The sequence below is a fragment of the Ambystoma mexicanum genome, chromosome 3p (assembly GCF_040938575.1).
Source record: "Ambystoma mexicanum isolate Mex_15411 chromosome 3p, UKY_AmexF1_1, whole genome shotgun sequence".
NCBI lineage: Eukaryota > Metazoa > Chordata > Amphibia > Caudata > Ambystomatidae > Ambystoma > Ambystoma mexicanum.
Window position 1 is genome coordinate 95,880,271 of NC_090925.1, and position 19,232 is coordinate 95,899,502.

General features: G+C 44.9%; 1 protein-coding gene across 1 annotated transcript in view; it reads right to left on the minus strand.

Annotated features, from left to right (window-relative positions):
* Window positions 1-19,232, minus strand: part of LOC138580127 (putative DBH-like monooxygenase protein 2) — a 548,912-nt gene that overhangs the window by 59,538 nt on the left and 470,142 nt on the right. The window contains exon 14 of the mRNA XM_069650422.1: window positions 9,104-9,268. Coding sequence (XP_069506523.1) covers window positions 9,161-9,268 — 108 coding nt within the window. The 3' untranslated portion in view covers window positions 9,104-9,160. The remainder of the gene's footprint in view (window positions 1-9,103; window positions 9,269-19,232) is intronic.

A 19,232-nucleotide genomic window follows, 5' to 3' on the forward strand; every position in this document is an offset into this window, starting at 1 on the left:
TCTTTCTGGAATTCTACACAATATTTGCTAGACTCATTAAGGGTTTATTTCAGGCACACTTCAGGAGGTGAGTCACTGATTTAGTCTGTTCTTAAACACCTCAAATTCACAATGCAGAATAAGCATCATTTTCGGACTATGGGCCTCATCACGACTTGGGCGGTAACGGTAACGCTATTAGCGCGGGGGCTATTAGCGCGACCGCCATAGCCCCCGGCGCTAATAGCGCGGGATCACGACTTTGGCGGACTTGGGAATCCCCATTCCCCATTGAGCCCATACAGGAATGCCCCATTCCCCATTGGGCTCAATGGGGAACATTCGCGCTCTTACCGCCGGCGGATTTCCCGCCGGCGGTAATAGCGCGAATCTTCGGCGGATTTCCCCCCAGCTAAGGGCTGGGGGGAAATCCACCGAAGTCCTGATTTGGCGAACCCTTAAATCTGGCGGTAATAGCGCTACCGCCAGATTTAAGGGTTACCGCCAAAGTCGTGATGAGGCCCATGTATTTTGCTTTTCGCAAGTGGCAGTTATAGCATGTTTTTCTCTGCCGTTGACTCTGTTATGATCATCACGAGACATTCCATCTCCGTGTCATCGGTCACCTGACAAAATCCTTGCGCCTAAAACTTGTGTACAATGTAGAATAGTTTGACAATAGCACACACAGTGGCTCTTGATTTCATTGTGCCACAATGAATGTTCTGTTGTAATGTGTCTATTGTTCCTATCTCCATGGCATGCTGTTCAGGATGTTTGTTTGAGTTAATGAGGTAACGCGTGCCCAGAGAACGGGATGCTGTGTGAGTGCGTTGCTATCCATGCGCTACTCTAAATTCTTTAATACACAGTTATGAACCCTCCCAATGGTATGTATTTTGCCAACCTTTGAAGCCTGAAAAGTAGAGCCACGCAGTCTTGACATGTGGCCAACTTTGCACCAGACCTGCAGAGGAACTGGCATGCTATTAACTCTCAGTTACCAGTTTATTGGTATCCACTACATAGCGTAATTTGCATTCTGACTTTGAGAACATTCAGGCATGTAATTGCTCATTTTACCATAGCCGGTAAGATAGCTATAGCCGGTACCATAGCTTAGTGGGTTCAGTGCTTGCTGCTCGATGTGTGTATGGGTGATTTGCAGGTTCAAATCCCGGCAAGGCCAACTCAGCCTTTCATCCTTCTGAGGTCAATAAATGAGTACCAACACAGATTGGGTGATGTTGAATGTGTACTTATTCTATGTAAAGTGCTTAAGCATCAGTGCTATATAATAACCCATCATTATCATTTGGCTTTGGACGTCTGCTTGCATTCATAGTAATTTGGTAATATGGGCCTATACACACTGATATTACTGATACATGTGGTGATCCATTCTTGTATGAAATATATATAACATTACAGTGATGTCAAAACCATATTTTTCGTAGTGTACTAAGGAACAATGCTTTGTGATGCTATTTCCTGTTTTGTCAAGGGTTGAAAGGTCGTGTTCAATCACTTCCTGTGATGCCATTTCGGGGTGTGGTCAAATGACATCACTTCCTGTGATGTCTTCAGAGGTCAAGGGTCGTGTGAAGTCACTTCCTCTACCCCTGGCATGTTTGTTAAATGCTGTCCCTGCCTCAGTACTAGTTTGGGGGGTATTTCCTCCAGAAATACAGCTAGCTCTCGAATATCATCACCACATGCTGTTCAGTTGTGGCAACAGGAAGAGTCTGCATGTCTTAAAGTGATAAAGACCCTGTAGTCATGACCCTCTTTGGAGACCCATTAGACTACTTTGTGGAAATATGGTATCTTCTACATTGCTACCAAATATAACAAAACTGCATCCAGTAACACATTTGCGTGGTGGGAATTACTAGCACACAAAAGCAGGCAGATATTGTGCACATGGCCCGCAGGTTTGGCCAGCTCCAGGTCTCGAGGTCCGGAATCCTAATGGGTTTTTAGGATATCACTCATTAATATTCATGGGGACAAATTTGCATGCATTTAGAAATGATGAGGTGTATCCTGAAAACCCGGCGTGGATCTAGCCCTCGAGGAGAATCTATAATTGTACACAGCAGTAAAACATGCAGTAAATGCTGCTCCTGTGTTGTAAAGTGGCTGTTTAAGTCCATTCTTAGGCTACGCTAGTTGATGAACATGGTACTTGACACTTGAATGTAGCCAAACTCTTTTAAGGTGTTACAGAAAGTCATCTGACAGGATGTTTGAAAGCCCTATTTGTTTGTTATTCTTACTTATATAAAATGATGCAGGTAATTCTGTTTCTGAAAGCGGACCTGCTTAACAGACTGCTCTTTCATCATAGTGTGTCGATGTGCCTTTGCTGCACCAGTCTCGTGACATCTGCCACTCTTGCTCTTCAGTGGCATAGTGCAGGTACAGAAGTCACACATGCATCCCTAACAGCTAGTGAACACCAAGCACCTGCAGCCAGAGGTGTCATTTTAACTTATGCATTTCTAATCTAAATTATAAGAATTGTCTGCCTTAATCGGTCTGGTGTCAGGGTAGTCTACAAAGACAAGCCATGCTTGGCTGTGGTATGATGACTGATATGAGCACACAGTTATGAGAGGCAAAAAAAGTGATATTGTGCAAGTGTCAACCCTGTGAGCCCAGCTACATCAGGGCAGTGAGGATGCATTGCTAGCCTGGCTTTCTTTGCTACTGCCAGTGACACAATGACCAAAATGCTACCTCTACTAATTGCCAGAAAGGAAGGTGAGATTTTCACTCAAGTCATAGAACATTGCAGGAGGAGATCTCCTGTGGGTCGGTGCTTTAAAGGCAGCATTGACATAACAAGACCAGCGTCACACCTGTGCTCTGCACACCCGAGGGCCTTTGAAGTCAACAGGCATGGGTAGGGAGCACAGTTAGAGTGGCCAGTGAGGGAAGTTAGGCTGAGAAGAGGGGGGTCACCACCTTGATTTTCTGTTACGCCTTCTACCTCCCTGTCCTTTCCAGTTCCTGCAGGACAAGGCACTCTGGGGATGATATCAGGAGGCAAGGGTCACTCGTCACACCAAGAGGGATTGCTCTCCTTACAGCAGGCTTACTTTGGACCACCCAGCTGTGACATTATTGCTTTATAAGGTAGGGGGTCCCCCATTCTTTCTTGGGTTCATATTTGGACACCATAAAGAACAAGAAATCATCTTTGGGCTTCTGTTGAGAGTTCAGTCCATTCCAGAGTCCTCGGCCACAGAGATGAAGACAGCAGGCACCCCAGGCTGAGGAGAACTCTGCCTCAGAGCCATCCCCTGGGAGCAGTGGGGTTGAGCTGTTGCTGGACTGATGCTTCACCTGATGGCTGCACTGGAATCAGGGCCCTTCCACTGGAGGTGAAGGAACCTCCCTCTGCAGGAGGCAGCCAGGCTCCCTGGAATAGGCGTGCAAAACAAGAAGGATCTGCTCCCCAACAAGCCCAAGAGAAGCTGGAAAAATGCTTAGCTGCTTTGAGCCATTTTTGAGCCACTTCGCCTTCAAGCCACCACAGCACCTGTAGTGTCGCCACATCAAACCACCTGCTGCATCTCAAGCCTTACAGATGCTGTCTCAACCCAAAGTTGTGGAACATCTCCAACAACCCAAGCCTCATGCTAAAGGTTCGAGACAGCCACTGACACGAGCGCCGACTCGCCCGGCTGGAAGGTAACGAACTCGCCATCGCAAACACTGACCCGATCCAGCAGAAGCCATTGGTGTGCCTGACAAGATCGCAGGTCCAATTATTTGACAACTTTGTCTCACTAAATGCATTCTTGACCCTTTGGGTGCCTGCACTCTCAAACTGTCTGGACGCCGACTGCCAGTGAGTTCGAACATCGTGATATTGCCACAAACACATCTAAAGTGCCAATAATCACTGGCTGTGGAGTTTCCCAAGACAGAAATAAGTACTTTTAGGGGGCACTGTCCCCCCTTCCACCTTCTGAGAATTTAGTGACTTGTAAATCCCTGCTTCTGCCTTGTTCTTCAAACATATCCCTTTTGAACAGTGACATTGATGCAATGGGCCTCATTACGACCCGGCGGTAGCCATGGTGCTATTTGCGCCATGGTTGCCACCGGTAAACTACCGATTCCGCCATGGTGAATGTGGAATTACCACCCGATTCCAAGATTTGCGGGGGCGGTAATTCCCCATTCACCATAGGACTCAATGGGAATGGGGAAGGCAGTAATAACGGTACCGCAAATTGCGGTACCGTAATTACCTCCAAAGTCCCTTTGCGGGTCCCATCCTTAACGGCTGGTAAAACCAGCCGTTAAGGGAGGACCCACAAAGGGACCTCGGAATTGGGCGGTAACGGATTACCGGTACTGGTGCCCTTACCGGTACCGGTAATCCCTTACCGCCCGGGTCATAATGAGGCCCAATGTCTTGCCTTTGCTGCATACTGAAGTACAGAGAGTGATTTATGTTACAATCTGCATCTGCTGTGTTCCCTATTACAGGGGTGAGGTGTTTACTGGTGTTTTCAGATAGCTAATTGTATGTTTATTGTGTCATTAAAAACGTGTAGCTTTGCTTCTCAAAAAGGAACACGAATGTTAAAAGCCCAGTGGATGTACTTTTTAAATGTATGGTCACCTGTGCATTTCTTGGGTGCTGTGCCCCCTTTGCATACACTGAAGTATGAGAGGCTACCAGCACCCACATGGGTGGTGGGAGCACATTTCACAGTGATGGGCCCTTAATGGCCGGTCCCGTCTTGAGTGATAGAAATGCAAGTAGGACAGCAGAAGTTCATATTTTACTTTTATTTTATTTTTTGGATTTGTAGAGCGCACTACAGCCCAAACGCATCGAGGCGCTATTGCAAGAGCATGTAAGTAGGCTTAGTTCAGGGTTACATTGAAGGCAGCCCAACAATATAGTTTCCTGGTTGAAATGACAGGTGCTTAAGTAAAATCCATACACCGGTGGTTACATCTTTAGCACATAAGGCAATTGCATACAGGTTTGATACCAACCAGTGCTAACATCCGGCCAAATACGGCGAGATGTAAGATGTATAAGAGCAAGTGCAAAGGGTGCAAGAATCATACAAACAGCCTAGTTTTGATTGCTTTGCGGAAGGCTATGTGCGAGTCAATCATCCTAATGTGGGTGGGTAGAGAGTTCCAGTGCGATGCGGCCATAGTGGGGAAATTGGTACCGCCGGCACGAACTGTATATCACTGCTGTTCCACTAAAAAAACTGTACAACACAGTTAGGTAAGTATTGGCCGTGTCATGGAATGCGCACCGCCTGCAGCTGTTCCAACCAGGTAGAGGGGATACCTTCTGTGCATATTAAGAGCACGGCATGCCCTTTCAAAGGCGCTGAAGTACCCCCTGATTTGCGCGAATGGGCAAAGGGGGTAGGAGAGGGCATTTGAACACGCCCATGATGCACGCATTCAAGTGTCAGTTCAGGATAGGGCGCATCTATTTTTAGGGTAAACGATGAGATACAGTAGTCTCGGAAGGATAGCTCAGGGGCAACGTGCCTGCCTTGGAAGCAAGACGACACGGAGCAACGCGCTTAGAAACCTTTCGGTATTTAACGCGTTATTAATAACCTATCACATCATTTCATCATTTACACTAAAAAAGTTTGGAGAATCTCCTTCTATGTTTGTATGTAACATAATTTGACTTTCTTTTATTTTAAAATCTGTGTACTAACCTGCTGTTTGGGTTGCTACTGTTATCAACTGACACCCTTCTTTAAGAGTATAGCCTTCCCTCGGTCCATGTAACCACAAAGGTCAAAGGTGTTTTGCCCGTCGGACTTGTGTCTGTTTTGCCTTTATGATTGAGATCACTGCTGGTAGTATCTTGGGGCTGAGTGGGCAGGTCAGACACTGCTCATGCCTGTACTCCTGCACAGAGGTAGCCATTTCGTCATACAAGGCAACATGGAGGGAGCGGACAGGCAGACTTCAGTGGCTGTGGGGGTAGTGTAGGAGGGCAGTTAACCCAACACAGGGCACTCAAATTGCACGAAATGAATAACAAAAATATACCAATTTATTAGGGCTTAACTCTAAGCAGGTAAAGAAGAAAATCAAGTGGTCACTACTAACACACCGTGCCCATGCTTATATGCTTATATGTACACAGTGGGTGATCTCAAAGTGAGATTACACACACTGAAACACAGTGTAACAGTTAAAGCAGGAAGGAAACACTATGAGAAGCAAAGTGCAATTTAAAGCAGTAACCATGTTCCTTGACTTAAGAACAAGCATTAGCACAGCCAACAGGCTGACACCGTTCCAGAATGTAGTCCTTTTAGAGTTCAAAAAGTAAATAGAAGGTTTTCAGGAATACTCTTCCAATCCCACCACATTTGGGGTTACCCTGGGGTTGTCCTGCTCAGAACTCCACTGATTACGTCCAGGCAAGGGAGATTAAGGGAGCATACTGTGTGCCCATACAATCCCTGTGGTGGGGGGGTCAAGAACAAAAGTATGCAGGCTCGTGACTCGAACTATGCCCTCTGAATTACCACTGCTAGGGGACTTGAAATTGCGTGGTTCACTTACATCTGCCATTGGTCTGGTTTTAGCAGGTTCTAGGATCATGGGAGCAGTGACTGAAATCTGTTGTGGGATTGACTCTGTGTAGATAGCGGTTCTCCTCTCCGGTGGGACGGTTCCCGAGGCGAGGTCTCCAAGCAGAATGGCTTAGGCACCTCAGGACAGCAGCCACAGCAGGTACCATGGTGAGAGGAGTCCACCAGGAGATGGCAGTGACAGCAGCAGAGGCAGCAGTGAAGTTCAGGCCGATCACGAGGAGGCAGGCAAGAGACATGGAGGTGAATAAGGCTATGCTCCGGGAAGGCCACTCTTCATGCAGGAGAGCAGCTACAGCAAGAGGGATGGTCGGTCTTAGGCTGCAAGTTGAGGACAAGTAGAAGTCTAAACTCAAATTTGGGATGGCAGACGATGCACTGACTAGGCCTTTTGCAAAGCTGGGCAGCCCAGAAGATGGTCCCGGAACACTTCTGATGGCTTTTGATGGCAGACACCTCACGCAGGGCTCTCGACTCGTTGGTCCCAATAGTCCAAGGGTCGAAGCACCGTTGAGGGTCTTCTTGGCTTCATGGGAACTTGGCATTGGCAATGCTGGTCATCCTCTGCATCAGTCTTCCGGGTTTTCAGCACAGTGCTCCTCTTCCTCAAGGTCTTGCCTCCAGTTTGTAATCACATGACCAGCTGCAGGATCCCCCCAAACCCCTAATCCAAATTGCCCTGGGAGCCAACGCAGCCCTCCACTGGTAAGGATGTGAACCAGTCACACAGACCAGGGCTGGGCACCCATCTGAGCAGCAACAGACATCCCATGGCTGGAATCTGGATACGGACAAGACAGTACCATCACCTGTATCCAGCCAGGTTACACTTTTGCTGGAAATCCAATCCAAATTCCAGCAAAGTTCTTGCCTTATATGGTTAGTCTTCAAGGAAGAATGTCAAAGAACAAGATGGCCAAAGGACAGGGTGGAAACCACATGGTGCCCCCATATTGAGTATATGAAACCTAAAGTGCCATTATGCAGTAAATCATAAGCGTGCACACGAGTGCAATGAAGAAATCCAGTGCCGCCATCCCGTCCTTGGCACATCGGAAAGGTAGCAGAAAAGTATAGAAAGAGAAAAGGGACTAGCTAGTACCCAGGCAGCACTTTACTGCAAGGTGATGTGTGCTACAGTAAAACAACAGAGTAATCTAGCAGAGGGTACATGAGAGCTAGCCATTGCCCACAAGATCAGTGAGTTGAGCAAGGGCAGTACAATATCTTACTTACCTCAAAAAGTGAGTACGTTAAAGCCAAAGCAATTAGGTAATGTTTCCATTGAAATCAATGGCAGGAAAGTGGGAAAACAAATCTTTACTAACATCCATAATCACATGATCTCAATGGTAAGAGAAGACCGAGTACTCCACATATGTTCGACTGAACACACATCTTCATTAAACATCAGAATATCAACAATCTTCAGCTCACATTAAGTCAGGTGGCAATTGCATGTAGAGGACAAAGGGAGCGAGCACTTCGGTGTCCACGGCAGTCTATATTAATTATTTTTTCACACAGAAACGGCATGGGAATATGGGAGGGCTCCATGGTCAATCATGTGTTTAAATGCTTCGCAGCGTGTGACAGGCGATACTGGCATGAATCCTGAAGGATACACCCCGTTTTATTTTCTCGGGTGTAAAAACAGACAGGCATAATCTATAGGGATTTCCCCCAGGTGAAGAGGCAGTCATTGGGATGTTGGGTAGACTTAATGCACCCCCAAACGTTGTGTTAAAAAATGGTGACCATGAAAAAGGGCATATTTTACTAGCACTGTTCTTGTTTGCTCCCGCAGAAAAGTGACCCCCAAAGTTACATGAATTAGTCACAGAGAATGTTGACGGCTGGACTGCCAGACGTCTTTGAAGAATTAACGTGCCAGTATTACCGTATACCAGCACATATCTACACTGGCCAACTACAGGTTTTCTCGTGGGGTGGAGGAATTACCTCCAGCCAAGAGCTGGATGTAATATCACCACCCTACCGGCAAAGGATAGCCGGTATTACAGTGCTAGCAAAACACCCATGGAGTCCTATCAGACCCCATGAATGGGGATTAACTCCATCAACCCGACACTCGTGATCCGACGAAACTGTATCACCATTTGTTGGTATCCTGGCGGAATTACTGCCAGGATACTGACAAAGTTGTAATGACCCCTAATGAGAAATTACTACCACAATGAGTGTGTTTTTCAAGAGATGCAACCTACTAAATCCACCTTGAAGTCTGAAGATCAACCGTGTTTCCCAGTTGGCTTGAAAACCATCCTATAAGGAAGACCCAGCTGATCCTACCCATCGATTGTTCCACAAGGCCACAAGTCCAGGAACCTATGCATTCCGTCATGCTTCACTGAGATTTGGCACAGCATTTCCCAGATCATCGAGAGAGGCTGAGAGATGCAATGCCCTTTTCTTAAGCTTACAGAAGGTGGTACATTACCAAATACATTATTGAAAAAACGTTGCTAGATTTCAAATGTTACTCTTACATTGGTCATTTTTATATCATAGGTTTAAGACGGTACTGGTGGACCTCCTGTGGAAACCTATGTTCCTCGCAATAATTGGATGGATGTCATGCAACGGTGACTGGCTCCGTGATATCCAATGGTGTCGGTCATCCCGTAGGCAGTAATGACGCGCATGGTGTCTTCCTGGAGGAGAGAAGAACAAAGTCAAAACATAGCAAATGTCCCCTCCGTCGTCCATTTTATGTTACTTAACATTGAATTTGCAGAGCGCATGGATTCCATTCTTGTATTTAAAATAGGTATTTAATGTGTTTGTATTTACATAAGAAAGTTTATAGTTGGTAGGAGGACAGTATCGGTGCAGGCTGCCTTTCAGTAGTACGTAGTAGTAGTGGCATGAATTAACCGGATGAAGGACCGGACAGCAAGTGGTGACAGAACAGACAGAAATAAGTAAACTGTACAGGGAGTAGGGTTCAAAGTATGGATAATTGATGTCGAGTAGAGGAGGCGAGATACAATCGAAGGGCGGATAAGTGTCAGTTAAAATGTGTGTGCATGTGTGTGAGGGCATGAGTGAATCAGGTACTTAACTCTCCTGAGTCACGTAGCTGAGTAAAATAGGAAAAAGGTTTACCCTGGCATAGACAATTCTTTTAATCTTTTACTGGTTGCATTAAGGGAAAATGGAAATCAATACAACATAAAGGGCCGCATTATGAGTTTGGCAGTATTCTGGTGGTAAATCTGCCGAAATACCACCAAAGTCAATTACTGTTACTGCCGGTCACATGGAATTACAAGTGGTGGTAATTCCCCATGTTTTACTGCCTTTGGAACTTTCGTTTTTTTTTAGAAAGAGAGCATTCACCTGCCTCTCACAGCACAGCACTGCGAGCAGAGTGTGGCTCTTGCTGTGCTCCTGTTGCTTCCTGGAGGAGGCGGAGCAAAGCGGCGACACGTGACTGATCACGTGACACCACCTGGCCTTATCTTCAGCCGTGAGCCGCCCGAGCGGAGTGTTTTACTGCCTTTGGAACTTTCGTTTTTTTTTAGAAAGAGAACATTTACCTGCCTCTCACAGCACAGCACTGCGAGCAGAGTGTGGCTCTTGCTGTGCTCCTGTTGCTTCCTGGAGGAGGCGGAGCAAAGCGGCGACACATGACTAATCACGTGACACCACCTGGCCTTATCTTCAGCCGTGAGCCGCCCGAGCGGAGTGTTTTACTGCCTTTGGAACTTTCGTTTTTTTTTAGAAAGAGAACATTTACCTGCCTCTCACAGCACAGCACTGCGAGCAGAGTGTGGCTCTTGCTGTGCTCCTGTTGCTTCCTGGAGGAGGCGGAGCAAAGCGGCGACACGTGACTGATCACGTGACACCACCTGGCCTTATCTTCAGCCGTGAGCCGCCCGAGCGGAGTGTTTTACTGCCTTTGGAACTTTCGTTTTTTTTTAGAAAGAGAACATTTACCTGCCTCTCACAGCACAGCACTGCGAGCAGAGTGTGGCTCTTGCTGTGCTCCTGTTGCTTCCTGGAGGAGGCGGAGCAAAGCGGCGACACGTGACTGATCACGTGACACCACCTGGCCTTATCTTCAGCCGTGAGCCGCCCGAGCGGAGTGTTTTACTGCCTTTGGAACTTTCGTTTTTTTTTAGAAAGAGAACATTTACCTGCCTCTCACAGCACAGCACTGCGAGCAGAGTGTGGCTCTTGCTGTGCTCCTGTTGCTTCCTGGAGGAGGCGGAGCAAAGCGGCGACACGTGACTAATCACGTGACACCACCTGGCCTTATCTTCAGCCGCGAGCCGCCCGAGCGGATGTTTTACTGCCTTTGGAACTTTCGTTTTTTTTTAGAAAGAGAACATTTACCTGCCTCTCACAGCACAGCACTGCGAGCAGAGTGTGGCTCTTGCTGTGCTCCTGTTGCTTCCTGGAGGAGGCGGAGCAAAGCGGCGACACGTGACTGATCACGTGACACCACCTGGCCTTATCTTCAGCCGTGAGCCGCCCGAGCGGAGTGTTTTACTGCCTTTGGAACTTTCGTTTTTTTTTAGAAAGAGAACATTTACCTGCCTCTCACAGCACAGCACTGCGAGCAGAGTGTGGCTCTTGCTGTGCTCCTGTTGCTTCCTGGAGGAGGCGGAGCAAAGCGGCGACACGTGACTGATCACGTGACACCACCTGGCCTTATCTTCAGCCGTGAGCCACCCTTGCGGCGTTAAGCCCTAGAGGCAGTAAGGACTGGAGCCGCTGTTTGGCTGTTCGGCCATGAGTAATCTGGTCTACTGCTACTAACTTTTGACCTACGTCCTTCTTAAGCTTCCAGGGTACGGGGTGGAGAGTCGGACTCTGGCAGCTCCACTAGCCGCCGGGCGTTCCCAACCCTGCAACTGAGTGTTTTCTTTAAACTCACTCTTTAAATGTGGATATTTTATATAATTATGCTTCTAAGCTGACCCAATTATAATTATATTAGAGGTTGCGAGCTGTTCTCCCCTTGGGTTTTAATTTAAACACATTCCTCTTGGCACAACTACAGTACAGAATGATTTGGTTTCTAGATTAGTCTTGTTCCCAGCCATTTTTTTAAAAAAGAAAAAAACTAATTTTGTGTCTCTGCTACTTAGAGGCCGCGAGCTGATCTCCCCTCAGGGTGTTTTTTTTTTTTTTTCTAATCTAATATTTTCTAATATATTTCTTTTCTGGTTTTCTTTCTTTTTCTATAATATGCCCGCACTTAGAAGTGGGTTTGAAACTGCGGTGTGTCAAGCTACTAAGATAGTAGAGGTCCAATCAGGCTCTCTGACTCATTGTGAGGCGCTTATTAGTACTGACCACACTGAAAATATGGCTGCTTCGATTTTATTGGTTGAGAATATTAATGAAAATTCTAATATTAGAGCTGAAGGGAGCCCGAAGGGATATCCCACCACAGATCCTGCAATTTTGAATGTTGTAGCCTTGACTGAGGTAAATGTGGACATACCAGACATAGAGGATACGGGGGCTAATAGGAACATTCCAGACTCCAGACAGGAACTCACAGAAGAGGAATGTCTTCAACAAAGTCGAATTGGTACTAAAAGGGTAGTTCGGTATCATGCGTCCACTCCTCTTCAGAAGAGGATTATTACTGGGAAATTACAAGCAGGGGATAATCAATGCTTGGATTCTCTAATATGGAAGGGGAAACAACCATGTGGAACTTTGCAATTCACTCACATTTCGCCGGCAACATTTATCTTTGGGAAGGATAATAAGGATAAGGTGCAATGTTCCCTCGATTCTCCTCAGTCGGGGAGCTCTAAGCAGGCTGGCGGGAGGGACCAATCTAAAGAGACCCCCATTCGTTCTAAGTATAATCTTAACCAGCCCATTGGGGAGAGTGATTTGGATGATTCCTTCTTTATTACGGCAGATGCTACAGGCCATTTGCTGAGGGAAATTGTTGATCTAGAGATACCAGTAGGTAGATTTTTGTCCAAAGACAAGGGGGTGAGGAGCTTATCAGAGGGTACGCCAATTGATACACTCTCACAAAATAGAAACATTCCTACAATGTGGAAACAACAAGAGGGTAGGCACCTATCCCCTATTAGACCGATTATAAAGACATCTATACCACCTATATATAGCAAGACCAGCTATACCCAAACTGATAAGGAAAGGGATTACTTACCCATAACTGTAGATAAAGCTACCGACCCTCAGCGAACCATATTGGAAAGTCGTGGGGTAGACGAAGATAAACAGGAGTCTCCTGGTTTGAGAAGGGAGGAGAGAGGAGATTACCTGATACCACTTCTATCCAATTTACACATTAGTTTGAATTTGGCTTTGAAAACCCTAGGTGAATCCCAAGAGACTATTGCTTGCTCTATGGTAGGGCAACAAGCGGCCTTTAACCAATTAGTGACTCGTCTGGCTTTCTTGGAGGGTATAGTGGAGGCTAAGAACAGTAATGAACAGACTACTAAAGAAAAGAGACTACTTGATCAATATAGAGAGGAACAAGAGACTAGGTTAATGACCATGGATGCTAAGATTACTACTCTGTTGGAAGTTATGCTTACAGGAGATCGCCCCACCTCGTCAAATATAGTGGTAGAGGATTTAGTCTCCCAGGGAAAAAGAGATAATAAAACCAATAATGAAAACTATGGAAAGGATCTGAGCTGTCCAGATAGTCTTTCGGTCCTTCTGGATGCCATAATTATGGCAACAGAAGGGCCTATTCAGGAACAGGACACGGAAATGTCCAGCGCTCAGATGCAGGTGAGAGAAATTATAAAAGAGGGGGAATGTTTAAACATTAGTAGTGAGGGTTCAATAATCTCCCAACATACTTTCTCTAAAAAAGGGCAAAAATGTAAACAAAAGACAAAATGTAGAGAGGAAAAATCTGCAGTCCAGGTATTAGAAATAGGTTCAAACATGAATAATGATGTAACAGCTCCAGCAAATAGCTCGGACTACGATATAAATGAGATGCCCCAATCCCCTGTCGGTAGACGAAAAAAGACAAAAAAGCAGGTTAGGATGTCCAAAAAAAGCAAAAACATGCCTAACATAAAAATTAAAGGCAGAAATGCGAATCTCAAAGGAATTAGAAATATCCCGCTTCAGGAAGAGCCAGATGATAGGGGGAGCCATAAGGCTTCTAATAAGGAAGAGGGTCAGGTTCGGGGGGAGCCTATTAATAAAGACTCCCAGCCCAGGGGGGAAATTAATACTGACCTAAGTACGGAGGAGAACAATATACTAAAAGTTGGCCTAGAGCGCATACAAACTAAACAAACAAAGATGACAGCTTTTGGCAAAATAATTAGTACTAAACACGCTAGAACATCTGTAGGCACACAACAAATTGGGCACCCTATTATTTCCCAAGAAATTCCAGTAGTAGTATGTCCCAGTATCACCCCCTTACAAGGGCTGATGGTGTTAGCTGAGAAGGGGATTGATTCCACTAATAATAATACGGGAGATACCCCCCAAGATATATATCTTTCCAAAACCCAAGATCCTCAAGAAAAGGCTGTGTTCAAATCTAATGTGGATCACATAAAGAAGCAATCTATTCCGGCCCAGCCCCCTATAAAGATCTGTACAGGGAAGATACTGGGTTGGATTAATAACAATAAAACAGACTCGCAGATTTATTTAAATAGAACCTACCTTTTAGGCCTGTTTAAAAAGATTTCCTTATTACGAGCAATTACAACAGATGATATAGACGCCATCTTTCTACCTAACCATAATAACCATCGTATGGTAAGTTGTTTTCATTCAGCGATGGTAGCAGATATGGTACGTGCTCAAGAAAAGAATCTTAACTCTTTGGGGTACGATATATCTACTTTAGTAGATGACAAAGAGGTTGATAAGTTTCTTCAATATAAGGAAACAGATAACATCCAAACCCAACAAATCCCACAATTAGGTAACAATAAACTAGAAAACTTTGGTCCAGGGTTGGCTTTAATTTCTAGCCTTCTAAATAGTGGCCAGGATTGGTCATGGTTACAGCCAGCGCTTAAAACCTTGGAGACACTCAGACAGGATAGTGGGCGTTCCTAACAGCTCTAATATCGATGTGATTTCCTGGAATTCATGCGGGGGAGCACACCTCAACACGTTTTTGAATAAAAGGGATAATTATGTGCACCCCCGTATTTATTTTTTCCAGGAAACCATGATGCTGTCTGATATTTATATAGAAGGTTTCTATACTTTTTCTTCTTTTGCATCGCGTGGACCTTTGGGCAGACCTAGTGGTGGTCTGATTATTGCCATTGATCGTAATTTGGGGTTTCACGGGGAGGTGATCTTCAGGAGTGATTGGCTCTTGGGTATTATTCTCACTTCGGAGAATAGGGTAGAGCCGATCCTCATGTTGAATCTCTATTGGAACCCGTTAAAAGTGGCTATTGATGAAGTGGAAGATACTCTCAATACGATTCTGGGAGGATGGTTTGAGAAAGGGTTTGGTAATCGTATTATCTTGGGAGGGGACTTTAATTCGGCCTGTGCTGAGGGTTCCACATTAAATGAAAGGGGGGTGATTCCTAGATTGCTCCTTCCACATATCAAAAGAGGTATATGGTAGGATAATTATCTTGATCATTGGGACTTGGGTCTTTTAGATCATGCCTGGGATTGGAACTTACCGAAATTTATTTGCAAACGAGGAAGTAATAATTCTAGAATCGACTTTTTCTATGTTTCAAATAGCTGGAAGCAAGCCTGTGGAAACTTGATACTTATGGAGGTAGAATTGGGTGATCATATTCCCTTATGCTTTTCTCTTTCCATTCCCAATGTGGGTAATTATATTAATCCCACGCTGTGTGGTCTAAAGGCTGGAAATAATGGGAGAAAGGTTGTATGGAATAAGAAAATAATTATGAAATTCAATAATCTGGTTTTGGGTAACCTATCCAGAAGGCTGCCTCATATTATTAGAGGTGAAGACATCGATCTGGGGGGATTCTTCTATAATACTATATTGTCATGTGTTTATAAAATTAGTAGCACCAGTGAGAGGGAGGTCGTAAAACCTAGGATGAGGGTGGGCGACTCCAGAATTCAAACCTCCAAGCGTAATAAATACAGTGAAATTAAAGCCTTGAAGAAACTGCCCATTCCCTTTTTCGAATTACAGCTTAGAAAGAAAAAAATTATATTGAAACACAAAAATCTTATCAAATCACTGAGAATGGATCAATATCATGAAGCACATCAATTGATGATGCTTAATCTTTGTAAGGGCAGAGATGTTAAATTTTGGGCAACTATTAACTCTATGCTCATGCCTGCAAAAGGCAAACTTGACTGCCCGATCCAAGCAGAAGTGTGGAGTGCCTTCTATAAGCAAAGGTTTGCATTACCTGTTTACTTTACAAGGGAACAGGATTTGGACTTAGGTCCCCCCGTGGTGGAAGATTGTGGGTGGGATTTAGAGGATATCAAATGGGCCATTAATAAACTCAAACCTTCTAGAGCACCAGGCCCGGATGGCATTCCCCCCGTCGTCATAAAGACATCCCCTAGAATATGGGCTGATTTGCTCAAACCTATATTTGATGATATTTTTAAATACCATACTATTCCTAAAACCTGGGCCCAGAGTATTATTGTCCCTATATTTAAAAAAGGGGACGTTCTTAACCCTCAGAATTATAGACCTATAGCCCTTTTAGATGCAGCTAGTAAGGTCTTTGGCATTCTACTTTTAAGGGACATCAATAAATTTACTAGAAGGAATGCCTGCTTCAGTAAATTTCAGGTTGGCTTTAGAGAAGGCTTGGGAACAGACCTAAACGGAAATATTTTTGCTCATTTAAGAGATACAGTCCATCAAACTAAAATGGGCGAAGTCTATATGGCATCCTTGGACCTCGCTAACGCTTTTGACGGGGTCATTAGAGATAGACTGTGGACCAAAATGTTAGCAATGAATTTTCCACGTAAGACTGTTCAACTCTTGGCTCTTTTACATAGAAATACCTCTGTCAGGGTGCGCTTATCCTACGAAGATTCCCTTTCTGATGCCATAGAGACTGAGGTGGGGGTTAAGCAGGGCTGTTCACTTGCACCCACGCTCTTCAACCTGTACGTCAGCGATGTGGAGGATATGTGGCGGGGTCCTTCCATCGCTCCCGTTAGGATGGGAAGTTTGGTTATTGAGTGGATGGCCTTTGCGGATGATTTCATTCTTTTTGATCGTACCCCACGGGGTCTTCGTAGAAGGATGGATATTTTCTATCAATATGCTATGATGAATAATCTTTCCCCCAATGCATCGAAATCTCGAGCGATTGTAATCTCTAAGAAGAGAGTTGTCAAATCTTATGTCTGGAATATGGGGGACAATCTGGTGGAACAGGTGCAGGCCATAACATACTTAGGCTATAATTTTTCTAACAATTCTAGCCTAAAGAGGTGGAAATTGAGTCTTGCAGAAAAAGCGTCTAAATTAAAGACTCAAATGAAATTTTTGAGGGTTCGAGTATGTAAATTTTCGCTCCTACCCATTAGACGTTTCTACCTTGCTAAATGTGAGCCGGTTCTTTTATATGGTCTGGATATTTGCACCAAGGATATGAGTTCCTATTTAAATGTGGTTCAGGGGAAATTATGGAAGGAAGTAATGGGCCTTTCCATGGCAATCCCCAATGCCATTATCCGGCACGAACTATGTCTAGTCTCACTCAAAGCCAGATATTTGTGAAGACAGCTCTCTTTTTTTAGAAAAATGAATGATCCTCGTATAAATACCCTGTATGAGTTGTTGAATAGGGTGATTGAATCTGGGACAGTCCAATCAATTAAGGAATTCAGCGACAGAATGAATGCTCTGCTATATATTTTAGGCTCTAGTTTAGACGACTTGGTGCAACGACCCGGCCTAGTTAAGAAACTGTTATTCAAGGCGGATTGGGTGGATACAGTCAATGAAATAGAGTCCTATGCAACGTATAAGGAATATGCTAAATTTGTACATGCAAGGGAATGTATCCCCCTTTATTTACTTAGATTCCCCTGTTATAGGGCGAGAACTACATTTATGCGTTTTAGACTTAACCAGATGCCGACCCTAGAAAGAATTCATTATTGGATACATAAAGAAAAGGTGCTTAATTATATTTTACCTAGCCTTACATGTCGTTTTTGTGGAGAAACTGACATGTTAGAAACTCTCAAGCACCTCGTCTTAACATGTGTCCATTTTGGGTCGAAACGAGCTCTATACCTCACCGATAGATTTGATGAGGATTTAGAAATGTCGAAAAATCTGTTCTGGAGTCGCTGCATGTGGGGTGTTAATATCTCCCTAATTCTCGCTTTGAATTTATTTCTTCAAAATATAACGGAGGAATTGGAAGCCAAAAATAAAGAATTAATTGTGTAGGTACCTATAGGGTAAAAACGGGTAATGATATTAACAAGGCATATAACTTCTATGTAATTTGATTTTAGGGCTGGGAAGGAATCTTTTAAGGATTTTGTAAAATGCTGACGTCTTAGATGTTTTAGATGAAATTTCTTTCTCTGTTTCTTTTTTGTATGGTATGATAACTTTGTCTCCATCTTATATATCAGTGCATTCTTATATGCTTATGTATTGGTTGTATGAAAGGTATAAATGTGTTTTTCTTTTGTGATATATGTTGAATAAGGTTTTATGCAAACTAATAATACAACAATAAAAAATAAAAAAAAAATTCCCCATTTTTGGAGTCCATAGGGATTTTTGCTGGATTTACCGCCGGCAGAATTACCGCCCAGTAAATGTGCCAACTTTCAGAGGAAAAGTGGAGGATTTATTTCCAGAAACAAGCTTTTCTCCTGCACCACCAACCTTGCAGGTAGGCCCATTATGCCTTGTTCTAGAAATATGGATTTAACCTTCGACCTGTCGGCCTGTCATGAGAACCCAGACCTTTTCAGAATGAAGCCACCTCACAAGCATACACACATTTCAGTAACCTGGTACTGTTCCTTCTAGAACAGGTCTGCAAGGCAAGCAATTGTGACGATTATCTTACGAGTGCTGGTCGTGTGTAGACAATGAAGACAAGAGGAGCAACACATGCACGAGGCACACACCCTCCAAGCCAGCATGCATACACCACAAGCAAGATGCCCCCATGATCCACTCACAGGCATTCACGCCTACAAAGGAGCCTGACGCAACTGGCACTGGCATGGTTCACCGTCTGCCTGTCAGACCGGCAACAAGTGTAATAGTGCCCATCACACTCCTGCACCTCACTGTGGCGTTCCCAGGGAGCAAGCCAATCCCTGTGGCCCCACAGCATCGACCTTGCCCCTCTGGCCAACGTGATCACCACCATTGCACCCCGCTACTAGTGTCCTGATGATGACTCACTACCCACCCTCCGACCCACATCCTGTACTGCCACTCCATCCCTTCCAAACATGAGTGCCTGACTGCATTTTATGAAACATGCACAGCTGACGATCCCTGCCTTAATCCCTGCAAAACAGAGAAGGCCCTCATTATGACGGCCCGTGCCCTGTCACGCCCCCACTCCCTGGCCAACCTCCATGTGCCCCCTCCCTACACACCCCTGAGTGTTCACAGACCATGTTGCCACCCCTGACAGATCCCACACTTTG